The sequence below is a fragment of the Falco peregrinus genome, chromosome Z, assembly GCF_023634155.1.
Source record: "Falco peregrinus isolate bFalPer1 chromosome Z, bFalPer1.pri, whole genome shotgun sequence".
Taxonomy (NCBI): Eukaryota; Metazoa; Chordata; class Aves; order Falconiformes; family Falconidae; genus Falco; species Falco peregrinus.
Window position 1 is genome coordinate 69,647,097 of NC_073739.1, and position 14,289 is coordinate 69,661,385.

Sequence of the window (14,289 nt, forward strand, 5' to 3'; positions counted from 1 at the left end):
ACGGTGAGCAGCTGGCGAGCTCCTCCACCAGCTCCCTCAGTGCCCTCGGGTGGATCCCATCCAGCCCCACAGACTGGTGCGTGTCTCAGTGGAGCAGCAGGTCACTGACCGTTTCCTCCTGGACTGTGGGGACTCCATTCTGCTCCTCCTCACCCTGTCTTCCAGCTCAGGGGCTCAGTACCCAGAGGGAAGCTGGGCTTGCTGTGAAAGACTGAGGCAAGAAAGCATTAAGCACCTCAGCCTTTTCCTCATCCTTTGTGGCAGTGTTCCCCCCCGCATCCAATGAAGGATGGAGATTATCCTTGGCCCTCCTTCTGTTTCTCATGTATTTGTAAAACATTTTTGTCATCTTTTACAGCAGTGGCCAGCCTAAGTTCTAGCTGGGCTTTCTCCTCTCCACCTTCCCCCTGCATAACCTCACGACACCGCTATAGCCCTCCAGGGTTGCCTGCCCCTTCTTCCAAAGGTGGAAAACTCTGCTTTCCCCCTGAGTTCCAGCCAAAGCTCTGCTCAGCCAGGCTGGTCTTCCCTCCCACCAGCTTGTCTTTTGGCACATGGGGATGGCCTGTTCCTGTGCCTTTAAGACTTCCTTCTTGAATAATGTCCAGCCTGCCTGGAGTACCTATTAGTATCACCTCCTGTAACTGGCCTAAGAATATTATTTATTTATTCCTGTACATAAGGAAAATAATTTATCCAAATCCACTAGTGTTAAAATGGCACAAAAGACAAACTAAATCACAGACTAAAGCATCAACCACCTTGCGATGATACCAGTGATTACTTCCATACACCCTCCTGACAGCAACTCCAGCTATTCTCTTCAGCTGCTATACGCATCCTACCACACAAATTGCTATTTGATACCCACCAGATTAAAAGAAGAAGCAGCATATCGCCTGTCCATAAGCCGTTAAAAAACATGTTGATTTTCTCATGGGGTTTTCTCTATCTGCTTGCTGCCATATCTGAGTGGGGAGTAAAACTGACTGCCTGAATCAATGTTGGCCGTTGTAGGTGTGCTTCCTGGACAGCATCAGCGGCTGATGTGGTTCAGCAGTGCCATCCAGTGGGACACAGCGAGCCACAATTCCCCTCTGCAGCTGCAGGCAAGCAAAGTGTCCCCACTGCCCTCCTGCTTGGAGCCTCCATGGCCACCCACGGGCACTCCACTAGGACCTGTGAGACTCCGAGCAAGTTACAGCGGCTCTCAGTGAGCTGCTGCCTCTGTCCTGCGAGCTTGCCAGGTACCCTCACGTACTGCTCTGGGGCTGGCAGCAGGCATTTTTGTTATTCGAAGTTTCAAAGACTTGAAAATTAGCAACCCCACAGACATTTTCTGCTCAGGCAAAGCCTCAGTAATTGAGTTTTCTTATAAATCACGTTTTGTCATTTTAACCTTTTACTTTTCTTTTGTGACCATTATTTAGATAAACATCCTGCCCCAGTGGGCAGGAAAGTGATTTTCTTTCTAGCACTGTTAGAACCCTTTGTCCCAAGCACAGCAAGATCTCTGGGATACAGACCCTCATGGTTTTATTTCTCACAAACCCATCAGTTGCATTTACTGTGATAAATACAAAACAAAGTAATTTTGTTTTGAGGGGGTTTATATTAAGGAGCTTTACAATATATTTTAGTGACATTCCAGTTTTGGATTTGTAACAATTTCAGTCCCAAGCTTAACTGACTTACCACCTAAACTCAGCAGACTCAGAAATATAAATAGTAAGACGTGTTTTAGGTGAAATTTAAAAGGTAATGCTAAATGAAATCCACAGTGCACCTCTGCAGCTATTTGGCCTATGAATTCTCAACAGGCTGGTCATGTCTTCCACAGCACACCTCTGTGCATCTAAGGTGTTCCTCTGCACAGCACACATGCTCATCTTCCCTGCTGCTCCAAAGCAGTACTGAATCATTCAAGCTACTCCACCACTAGCTCTGCAATTCCTATGATGCCAGAGCTCTGGAACTGCACAGACTTGTAATTCCCACTGCTTTTTTCCTAGGCTGCATCCTTAAAGCTTGTCATTCTTAATTCTCTAAGTTATCCTATTTTTAAATTAATATAAGTGATGTTCTTCAGGTTAAGAAAAATTATATTCCCTACATTATCTTGATCTTTTAAAATGACAGTGAATTAGTATCTGTTAATTAGATAACATACAATAACATTGTTAATGACTAATGACAATGATGGTTTATCTGTTATGACAGCATGACTGCAGACGTATGTGTGCATGCATGTGCGCACACACGTGAGGGAGGCTCAACACACACAGAAAGACTGTCAATATCGTTCTGTAAAAAATAATTTATTCCTTAAGAAGAAAGCAGAACAAAGATCTTGCATTGAAAAAAAGTCTTTGTAGTAGCTAACATAGCAACAGGTTTCTGCATTCAGCCCTCTACAGGTAGAACATCACGGAATTATGACATGCAGGAAAGTCACATACATCCAGTCACAAAGTGTGGAATTTTCCCAAAATTCTCATAAAACTTTAGTGTCTTCTCTATTTTGAAGGCCAAAGCACACATATCCTATTAAGAAAAGGATAAAACACAGAATTCTCATAGGACAGCTTCCCATGGATTCTCCCTTGAAAATCTGTATGTCCTGATTAGAAGGTGTATAAAAACAACTAGAAAGCTGAGTTAATTGTGCATGGAGATTAAAAAACAAAACACGTAACACTTCCTGTGTCTGTTCTGGCTCCTTAAAAAATAAAAAACTTCTCAATATTCCCAACACAGCTGGGTTGAGCACCACACACATACTTGAGGGCAATTACAGACGAATGTACACTATGTAGCGATATATCTAGGTACCAAAAAAAAGTTGTAATTCCATGAAGAAACAGAAAGGAAAAAACAAAAAAAAAACCCACCTGAACAAAACAAATACATGCATAGGCAAGAAATCCAAGTAGTTTCTGAACATTCATCCATAATTAAAAAAATATTAAAAAGGTGGAAGACAAGGACTATCTCAAATGGCATCAATATGGAAAATGCAATTCCAACTGTAAAAGGCAGTTTCCCTTTTTATAAAAATATGTGCAACTGTGTAGAAAATTTCAAGGCAAGTATACTTCACATCTGCATAGGGCCACAACTATTTGAGTAACTGACAGGTCTTCTGGATTCCATAAATTTCCTGAAGTACTAACAATTCCATTTAATATTTATTCATGACATCAGAGGTATGTCCAGTTCAAGTGAATAATTTCACTGCAACAGAATGCAGGGAGATGCTGAAGTCTTCTGTGGTCAGTTAATAAACAAGATCACAAACAAGAAACAACCAATTCATACATGGTAGTTTGTTGCCTTCTAAGAATTTTGGTCTGGGTCAACAGTTCTCCCACAGGTGCTATTTCTTGTCCAAGCATTGCTTCTGGAAAAAATACAGAGGAATTTACTATTTTGAAAGAGATACTGTCTTCTTGTCAACTTGCTACTATACTACATACAGTGTATTTTCTTTGGTTGGGAACCATCGCTGTCAAGATCTCCACTGAATATGTTTACTAAATGTGTGACGTGTGCCATAACGGCCACTCTGGTGAATGAACCTAGTGTTAGGTGTATTTACAGAAAATAGATTATCAGATATAGTTAGAAAAGATTGCACCCTCAAGCGCCCAGCTTTAAAGAAAGAAAAAAATTAAAACACCCAGATTGCTCCCCAAAATAACTTCTTCAGCTGCTGCAATCCAGGCAATCCTACTTGTACTTCTATTTCAGGACTACAGTTGGAAGAAGATTAATTATCGAAGTACATGTAGTGAAATATATGCAGGTCTGCCTTTTACATCTCCTTTCTGACAACACTGTCAGGAAAAGATTCCCACTTCATCTCAACTGCAAAACACCAGTCTCTATACAGTAAAATAATGCACAGTTCCACTACTGTGCATTTTTACAACTTGCTTCTTCCAGGAGCCACTCAATTCCATTTAGCAATCCAGCTAAAGTTGCAGCTACAGTGTCCTGCACCTGTAAAAATAAAAAAAAGAAAGCTGATGTATTAGAGATAACAGATAACAGCATCTAAGAACACTTTAACATCACTCCATGTCTATCCTTAAAGTCAGAAACACCCATAGCAAATCTAAATTTTAATCACTATTTTAAAGGTCCCTTAGACAAAAAAAGGTTTCTTAAGAGTAAGGTACAAAAAGAAAAAACTACCTTTTACAAAATTAATTACAAGAGCCATTAGGAAAGCCTTGCATTCTTGGTATCAAGATGAATTTAAACTCAATCATTTCATCAGCTATTCTGGAACAGTATACTTACTTTACAGATAAAATCTACTTGACAATTCTTCTCATAACTCTTAAAGCAAAAATACTGCTAGCTTTAGAATTTAATGCATGTTATTAATTCTTAGATTTTGTGAGGTATTATAAAGTGGCTACTATAATGGTATATTTTTAAAAAGCCTGTAAACATCCTCCCTGTGAAAACAAAGGAATTAAATCAGGATTTTGGTTTTTCTGATTAAGTACTATTCTTTGGCTACACAGTGTCACCAAAAATTAGTTATGTGTGGCTGAGCCATACTGATGTATACTGTGCTTGACAAGCATAAAAGAACAGGCTCTGGACCTCATGTGCTAGGTAAAAAAATGATTTGTCAAAAACTCAGTACATCACGTCAAGTGAAGTATTAACAAGACAATTAACGGTCTCCTGAAAATGACAGAAAAATCTACCTTGTGTCCAAGGCCCTGGGCTGTGACTCAGGAAATTTAGACTGAAATTAACTGAGGCTTTCTTACTCCCTTCAAGACCAGCATTTTGTCCTCTCTCACATTCTGGCTCCATCTGAAGTTTCTGGGCAAGCTACCTAGCTCTCCTATGTTCAGATAGGCTAATGCTTCATCTTAAGTGGACCAAAGAAACTAAATTCTTCACTTAAGTGGAGAGTTCACATACCAGTATTGAAAGCTGCACACTTGCTTAGCTAGGTACAGTTCAGGAACTACCATAAGCCTAACTTAAATTTAAGCCACAGAGAAACAGAAAATAAAAGGTTTAAAACCAAGTACCATCCAGGGCTGACATAGCAGATTTAGTTGCAACTGATGTGCCATATAAACACAGGGAATTCTTTTCACACCAGTGTGAGAGACACAAGACAACACTAGCAGAGGTCTGTTCGGAGGCCCAAGGGCGGGATCAATCATTGCCAGAATACGAGCCAGTTCCTCTTGACGATCATTCTCTAAGAAACAATTTTTAATATATGAGTATCAAGTATATCAAATCCCAAGGAGTTACTGGGTTTTTTTCGACTTTTCAAATATTTACAATTTCAGAGGTGAGGAAACAGGGGGCTAGAAGGGATAAGGACAAATTATCTAGTTATCACAAGGCTGGATCATCCTAATTCATGTCACACTTAGACACCATTTAAAGATCTCCATAGATTCTATTGCAGCCTACTCCAGTCCTTAACATGAGAATGTTTTCCAAGTACCTCACAGACATCAAAACTGCAACAAGCCATTAACAAATACACACTGTATGGTCAGCAGCCCTCCTCTACTTGAACAGAGACTTTTCTCTTTAGTATATTCCTTAATATTCCTGTTAACATTTCCTTCTTTTCAGAGCTAGCCCTTTCCCTCCATTTAAAGTTGATCAACGTAAAGACAATTACCACAATAGGTGTTTGGATTATCCTCTTACAGGACTATCCTGATTTGGACTAATCACATCTTTTACTGCAGTTTTCCTGGTGAAGGGTCTGCTTCCAGGCTATCACACCACTACCAATGCATTTCAGGCCGCTTCTCCTACCCATGCTCAGGGCTTTTTCTTTCAGCTTTGTTCTTAATTCAGGTAATTTTCCACATGTAGCTTAGACACCAACCACATCAGCATCCTCCATAAACAAAAGAAAGGGCCATAACCCCTCACAGGGAGATGAGGGAGACTGTCTAGGATAGGGGACCTCTTCAACTGGATAAACCACACAGAAACAGCACCAATGAAGCAGATTTTGTAAGACTAAGAACATAAATTTTGATGTACTGTATATTCTTTGCAACCTTTTATGACATTCCAATCATTCGCAGAATATGAAGAAATAAAATCAAGAGAAACAAGAGAAATGCCTTACTTTTATGGGCTTCTGCATTAGCAACATAAATGAATCCATCAACTACTTCGCACACCTTTTTCACTTGAGCTATTACACTGTAGTGCACGGCTTGCTGATTCCCTACTATGCTGTTCTCTTGGTAGAACATCTTATTCACAGCAACAGCTTGCTCTGCCCTTGCTCTCCTCCTTTCCACACTGCAAGATATTTCAGTGTTTCAGTAATCAGGTTAATTGAGAACGCAAAAAAGCAATTTTGAGTCTAGGCAGTACAGGAAAGGGACAGAAAAATGGTTTGAGCCAGCAAAACATTTCCATTTCTCCCCAACGCCTCCAACTCCCCCTTTTTCTAGTGTACATATACAGATGGTTAGCAATCTGCAAGATGCATACTGAAAATACACCCCAGGATGAGTTTCAAAAGGGAATCAAACAAGGTATCAAGAGGAACAGAAACACCTGTTACGTATTTGTCGTACACATTTGCTATGTATAAGGTTTGGAAAAGGTTTATTACTTCCACGTGAAAATTTAGCAGTTGGAGAAAGAAAGAAAAAGATATGCACCTGAAGCTTCGGTTTATGAGATATCCATGCATGTGAATGCACGCATAAAAATCACATGACAAAAACATGAGGAAAAGCATGAAATAACCAAGAAACTGTACTTTTTTTTTTTTTGTGGAGAACAAATCTTACCTAGTGGTTGAATACAATGTCAAAATATTGAATTTTTGATTATTGAACTGAAAACTGACTCCTGACCCAATTCCTACGGAGAAAAAAAAGAATATATGAGATTACAACTATTTGGTAACTGAATACAACTAAGTACCCCATTGCTATTAGAGGTAGCATATTTTCCGTTTTACAAAGAAGTTTTATACATGCTTTGCTTGAACAAGCTATTAATTTAATTAAAATAATTTCAACAGTATTAAAAGAAAACAAGGACATGCTTCCATGTTTCTGATACGTAGACTTGAACCTAGAATAACCTGTATCAGAGAGGAGCTAGACTTCCATTTATTAGCATAAATTGGCACAGAAAGGCTCTAGTCTCTATGACAAGCTGCATCAAAAAGAACGTAAGAGAAAAAAAGTAACACTAAGAAATCGTATTTTCTATAAATACAATTCCATTATTGCAGTTCTGCTGTGCTGAAATAAACATCAGTTAAGAAGTAATAAATTTTTGTCTCTGGTTTGGACTGAAGTGAAATTACAGATGTCCCAAACTACGTTTTTAAACATTGAAAAAAATCCTTCATCTGTTCCTATAACTATCCTAAATTAAATTTACACCACTTGACACCACAAGACTGAATCATACATAGGGTCAGTCTTGACTTTCTGTATAAAAAAAGTGTGTTTTTTAACCATTTACTGCAAGCACTATCTAGAGAAAGTTCTGCCTGCACTTATCCATCACAACAGCAGGCATGACATGTAATTTCCTATCAAAACGTTAAGCACAAGGAGCAAAATGGTCCATCTGATGTTGTGCAAATCTAATCATAAAACCATTCCAGCTATTTTATTCCAAATGTTCACTGCATTTATCCTTCTGATGAATAGAAAAGGAGAAAGTGTGGGGTTTTTTTAACCGTTATGCTACTGAGTTTAAGAGGAGAAAAAAGCACCCCTCTTCTCCCCCGATGTCTTTTGCATTGTACCTGTTTATGAAATAAAAAAGCAAAAAAACAAAACCAGGAATACCATGAATTTGTCTTTGTGGAAGTCCAGCTACTAGCAGAATTTCTGGGCACGTCATCATGTTTTGCACTAAAGAGTCGTCCAGCTCTTCCAAACCTGGCCCGAACATAGCAAAGCGAGGTTCTGCTTGGGTGACCAGTGATTGCAAAAAGGAAGTCACAGCCCCATACCGGGGACGGTTTGATTTCAGACTTCTTCTACTCTGAGGACAGCTTTTTTTATATCTGTGTAAAATAGACGCAACTAGAAATTAAAACAAAATACAAAAGAGGTATCAATCAAACAACATAAATTGATCTAGGTCCCACAGTTGTCACACTTTGTTACCAGTACAATTCAAGCACAGGTCAAACCAAATTGATGGTTTCAAGCACCAGTACAAAGCAGGTAAAGGCATCAGTCCTTTCAAAGTCTAAATACTGACCTTTTAGACCTTAGTACACTTACCTATGGATCTTTTCGTTTACTTTAAAAAATAAAGTAAAATAAAATTACAAATTTTCTCACCCTCGCCAAACATGCAGTATTGGTAAAATAACGTCAAAGCTGATGAGTCACATACAACAGAAAAAATAAATAAAAAAAAAGTGTATTTCAAACTTTAATTAGATCACTTTTGTGTTTATTGAAACATGTAACCACCTGAAAAGGACAGTTTCCACTACAGGCGCAGAGAACGCATGTTGTAAAAGGAGGCAGGTGTTACCTGCCAGCTTATGTGTTCATTTGATGCAAAAGCTGGAAGGCTTTGAAAAGACTTTGGTAATAAAGGGAAAGAATTAAGTCATAGAAGTGAAAGACATCCTCGAAAAGCGACTTCAGTTTTTGCTTCTGTTGTCATGGTAGGTGACTGCTGGACAAAACATTTCAAGGAAACATTAAATATGTGCTCCTCTACACCCAAACCAAGAGATCAGCAAAACCAGTAAGTGCTCACAGACATGATGGAGACCAGTGACAAGTGGTTTAAAACAGGTGATGTTCTGAAGTATTCAGGCCTAAAGAGACTTAAGTCCAATGTCCAAAATCAGTAGATACTCAAATTCTGGGTGTGTCTTTCCCATCTGTAAAGTGGGGATGAAGGTCACAAAGATGGCAGAAGTTAGTAAACCTATCATGAAACAAGTTTCATGAAACCACCTTTGGAAAATTTAACTGCAAATTAAAAAAAAAAAAATACTGCAAATTAATTTAAGAGAATTGAATGAAGTTTTAAAAAAAAAAAAGCAACACAAAATTATCTGCCTGTCTTAAATGATCTGCCTGTCTTAAGATTTTTTCTCAGTCATAAAACACATTATGTGTGTTGCCATGCTTTTCAACCACGCCAGCTGAAACCACAGTCTCCGTCTTATGGTCTTTGACAACCCATGCTAAAGCAATACTGCTTGTTAGTCTGTGCACTTGCAAAACAGAAACTTTTTTTCCTAGGTCTTCCAGGTAAGATGAAAAAAACAGATTCATTCCATTTGCTGTACTCTGAAGACACAGTACTTTTATTAAAATAAGAAATCATTGTCATTGCACTGAGCATGAAAAACACATTTTTATCAAGGTAACAGTAAGCACAGCTTCTGAGATTGCTGTATTTCTGTGGCATATTAGACATGCAGTTACACAAAAAGCTTAAATATTTCTGTAACATTAGCTTTGACTTTTTTTACATTTTACATTCTTGTTGAATTCCAAACTGAAAGAGCTGACGAAACTGTCCAAACCCAGGAAAACGTATCTCCAAAATAAACAACGGTTTCCAGACACATCGAAATTTAAGTGGTGGCTTACAGCACAGCTTTACCACTGTAATATAGGACATGCCTGTGGGCTGAATAATACTGCTGTAGAAAGACTGGAAGTTATGGAAAAGAATACCGAGATACTTACACCGCCATGTAATCATACAGTGCTTTATCGCTGACCTCTGAAAAAGCTTTATTAAAAATCTCCACATCTGGGAGCGATTTCCAATCAACAGATGTCCAAAAGGGGAGATCCCTCAGAAGAAAATACCTCCACAACAATGGATCTCGCACAGCCGCCCTCCAGTAACGACTCGTGCTACCCAAATGGCACAAATCATGGGGCGAGAGGAAGGACATGATGTTCAGCTGCACGTTTATCTGAAAACCGACAAGCAGCGGTTTAAGAACCCAGGAGCTGGGTCAGTGGCGATGCCAGAGGCGGGATGCCAGGCTCCCCGACCCTTCCCCGACCCTCCCCCCGCCCTCCCCCTCACCCCACTCACCGGCAGCATCTGCAGGGCGCTCACCTCCTCCGGGAGCGATGGATGCGGGGGACCCGCGAACGCGGCGGTACCGCCGCGTTCGCGGGTCCCCCGCATCCATCGCTCCCGGAGGACACGCAAACCACCCCGCACAGCGGCTTCCAAACCTCCCCGCTCCTCCGCTCCGCCAGCCGCCATGGCACCGAGCCCTGCCACCGCCCCCCCAGACCTAGTGCGCCGGCGCCGGGGCGGAGACAGGCAGCGATCCGCCTGCGCCACTTCATTGGAAATACCGGCTGAGACTTTGGACCGCTGTTCCAGGAGTTCTTTCAATGCACGTTTTTAATGCCACGGAAGTATACATTTGGATAAGAACGGTCAGACACTGCAGCAGAGACTGCCTCCCTCTAAGCATGCTCTCCTCGGACACCCGCTTTCCTTCAGCGCAGCCAAAGGAGTGTATTTTAGTTGTGGGATTTGGCAAAGTACTGCAACATTTGCTTTGCAATTGTTGTGTTCCAGCCTTGGCCTTTTAAAGGTCCCTCACATACAGCCACATACTTCGTTAACATCTTTTTGCCTGTTTCTCGGAAACACAGCAACTCGCTCTGTGATGTGCGGCCCAGGTCCCTGTTAGAGACGGAATCTATTGTCTCAAGGGCTTCCTGCAACCCTTCTCCACAGTGTTGTAGTCCCCAGTAGCACATTTCTCCACTGTACATCATCGCCAGTAAGTGAGTGTCACTAAATATACCTGCAAAAATAATTTACATCAAGTGCTTTATTGCTCTGTTATAAGCAAGTACACAGCTTGTTAAATTCAAGTATTTTTTTTTTAGTAACGCTGGAAAAAAATCCAAACAGGCAGTATAAAGCTATTAAACAGGTACACCAAAAACCTAAAATTTTAACCAGAGGACTAACAGTGCCCCAAAGAGAATGTGGATCAAGGCCTTGCTCATTAGCCTCTCCATTTTGTACCTCCGTAACACTAAAATCTTTAAGACTGCCATATAAGTATTACTCTGACAACTGTGTTTGCCTGTTTATCTTAGAAAATTTCAGTATTTCTTTACAATCCATTAAGCACAGGCATAATTACACACATTTATTTTAGGCTACTTCTGTGTCTCCCACAATTTAAGCCTATAAGAAGACGCTGTTTAAGCATCATATTAACTCAGGTTAACCAGCAGCAGCTTCAGTATTCGAATGGAAAGCCACAGACGTGTTCACAGTCACCAAAAAAAAAAAAAAAAAAATCCCTGCAAATAAATCTACAAATCAGTTACTGAACTTGGCTTTGTATTGCGGAGCTGAATTGGAGCAATGCCACTGTCAGCTGAAATTAAGCAAAGTGCTCCATCCCCCCACAGGCAGAGTACAGCTAGTTTTGCGTACAACGTGGACATCCTGTCCACAGCACAGGTGTTTAATCTTACAAATCTCCTTCTGCTGCATCACCCTACCTGCACGACACTGACGCAGCCTCAGATCCTCATGTAAATATACTATAGTAATGCAACTTACATAAAGCTACATGAAGTGGAGACAGAATAAAAGTTTGCCGCATCTAACCAACTCTACATGTATTTTCTGCCTGTGTGAAGTCAGTAATTCTGTGTTCGTATCTGTGTTCTCCTAGACCTAAATAGGAATACCAACACAGGAACAGGTAAGCACTCTCTGTAGTCATATTTGTGCTTTCAACATTTGTCAATCGACAACTGGATGGTTGTAAAACACACATGCACAAAATACCCATTGCCACAGCTCACTTTCCTCCTGCGCAGTCAAAAAAAACAGAGGAAATGAGCACTGCCATCTCTTGAAATCCATGAACCAAACAGAAGGGGGGGAGGGGGGGGAGAGGAAGACACCGCTGACTACTCATCTGTCCCACCTTGTTGTTGATGTTCTAAAAAGTGACAGTTTTTAAACGCAAATGAAGTCCAACAACAAAAATACGCAATAAAGCATTTCATAAAGTGCAGCAGTTATTAGGAAGAGCGGGTTGTGGGTTTTTTGGAGTTTTGGCTTTTTTTTTTTACCTTCACCGAGTAATCTAGCTGTGTCTTTATCTTGAAGTGAGACATCGTCATTTAGCTGAAGAGGGCATCTAAAGCTAAGCATCTTCACCAAGTAATGAACTCCATCATTAAGACACTGAGTACAGTTAAAAAACAACAAAAAAAAATAAGTTCTGATTAATTTCAATGATAGCCAGAAATACTTCTTGATATGAATCTCCCAAAACCCTATTTAAAAAAGGTGGGGGGGAAGCCATATTTTTCAAATTAAAAGGAGTCAAACTTTAAAACTGCATTCACACACTCATAGAACTTTCAAATTTCTTTTACCTTTTTAAATATGGCAATGTTTTCTCGTAGCCATTCATGCCTTTCTTTTGCTGTATGACAATACATGTAAAGCAGGGCTCCTTTTCTCCAGTAAAGACATTCTAACAGCTCTGCACCAAGGATGCTGATGGGCTGAAATAAAAGCCAACAACTGGGCTAACCCAAATGTAAACGAAAAATGGAACTACTCAAACACATACAAATGCAAACAGCGTTATAGCAAGTCTCTAACTTTAGAGACTGTACTTAACAGCAGGTCACAGACACAAGCCTAACAGCTTGGATTTAAACTGCCAAAAGCACATGGAATCATGAAATGGTAGCATGAAAAATTCTGAGCACACAAGTTCTTTGAAAAAGTATTTTCAAGAATCACTATTTAAATACAAATAAGACTTGAATTTTTTTCAGATCTTAAATCCTGCCCATCAAAAATACAACTAGTACTATCACAGATTTTTTTTATTTTAAAATAGTGAATAATTAATTCTCTGGCTGAATAACATTAGCACTCACTTCTTCATTTATGTTGCATTCCCACACTAGGTCTTCTGGTTCTGAGAGAATACAAGTAAGTTCTTTAACTTTTTGCAAGGAAGATTCCTCTGGAAAATCTTCATCCACAAGCTGGTTTTCCTCAAAATACGTAATATCTAAGACAGCCTACAAAAACAAGATACACAATGTAAAAATGCTACCAGCAAAACAATCAGATGGTGGTGTGCAGTAACACACAAACTTGTTACGGTTTATAAAACTGAACAATTTTACAATCATTTTTAACATTTAGTTTACAAAAGCTGCAAGCCGAAGTATTGTAAGATTGTTGACACTGAATGTGAACTCAAAACCGTTTCTGTCTTTACAGCACCAGAATAATCATTGTCCATCCCAAGTCATCTTCTAATCCAGACAAGCCCCAGCTGCCTGCAGATGCTCACTGCACACATCAGGTAACAGATACCTTTCCGTTACATACTCCTTCCTACAGCCAACCCTCTCCCGTACCCTCAGTCTGGCACAGATTCTTGGAAGCGAGTTCTTCAACACTTTAAATGTACTACCTGTGTATAGAGCTGCAAAAGCATGGAAGGACGTTCTCTCCCTTCGTTACAGAGGTCCTCCAGCTTGCCCAGAGTCGCAGAGCCCTTTGCTAAGAAGGTATCTGAAGGGAAAACACAAGGCTTCCTTAGCATGGAAAAGCACCATCCACCCGAGCCTGGCGCGCTCTCCCTCCCCACTCCGTATCGTTTTATCCACCTGTCGGCACCTACAACAGGAGCTGAATAACGCGGCATTTACCCAGGCCCACCGTCCTTACACCGCACCTCTCACGGCGAACCGGGGGCACCCACGGCCACGGGCTGCTGTTCCAAAGCCCGCCCCGCACACGCCCCTGGCAGACACCCCCGGCAGCGGCACCACCCGCTAACGCGCGGGCTCGGGCTGCGGGCCCCGGCCGCCCGGCCCCGCAAGGCGCCCGCGGGAGGCCCGGGCCGGCGGCGGCGCCGCTCCGAGGCGGGGCTCCCTCCGGGGCAAGGCGAAGCTCGGCCCTCGGCAGCGACCCCGCGGCCCCGGGCCCGCCCCGCAGCGCGGCGGGACGCGGCTGCAGCCCGGCGGCGGCAGAGGGCGGAGCGGGCCCGCCGCAACGCCGGGCTGAGCCCAGCCCCGTCCCCTCCCTCCCACGGCCTCTCACCGTCGCCGCCCGCTCGGCCGCGCGCCGCCAGCCGCCGGCCCAGCGCCGCCAGCCGCAGCCGCAGCGCGGGCACCGGGCCCCCGGGCACCGCGTCCCCCGCCCCAGCGTCCCCCGCCTCAGCGCGCCCCGCCGCCGCCATCGCCGCCAGCGACGGGGCAGCCGTGAGGGCGGGCCGGC

The 14,289-nt window shown here is 41.9% G+C and overlaps 2 protein-coding genes across 2 annotated transcripts; both read right to left on the reverse strand.

The window, feature by feature from the left end:
* Positions 1-2,297: 2,297 nt before the first annotated feature.
* Positions 2,298-10,266, reverse strand: FBXO4 (F-box protein 4). Its single transcript, XM_055791443.1, has 7 exons — positions 10,078-10,266; positions 9,717-9,952; positions 7,836-8,056; positions 6,816-6,888; positions 6,137-6,315; positions 5,061-5,236; positions 2,298-4,002 (listed from the first exon to the last, which is right to left on the reverse strand). The coding sequence occupies exons 1-7, from the start codon at positions 10,252-10,254 to the stop codon at positions 3,913-3,915; spliced, it is 1,152 nt and encodes a 383-aa protein (XP_055647418.1). The 5' UTR covers positions 10,255-10,266; the 3' UTR covers positions 2,298-3,912.
* Positions 10,267-10,380: 114 nt separating this feature from the next.
* On the reverse strand, positions 10,381-14,289 carry RIMOC1 (RAB7A interacting MON1-CCZ1 complex subunit 1). Its single transcript, XM_055791444.1, has 6 exons — positions 14,113-14,289; positions 13,481-13,581; positions 12,933-13,079; positions 12,417-12,548; positions 12,108-12,222; positions 10,381-10,810 (listed from the first exon to the last, which is right to left on the reverse strand). The coding sequence occupies exons 1-6, from the start codon at positions 14,249-14,251 to the stop codon at positions 10,521-10,523; spliced, it is 924 nt and encodes a 307-aa protein (XP_055647419.1). The 5' UTR covers positions 14,252-14,289; the 3' UTR covers positions 10,381-10,520.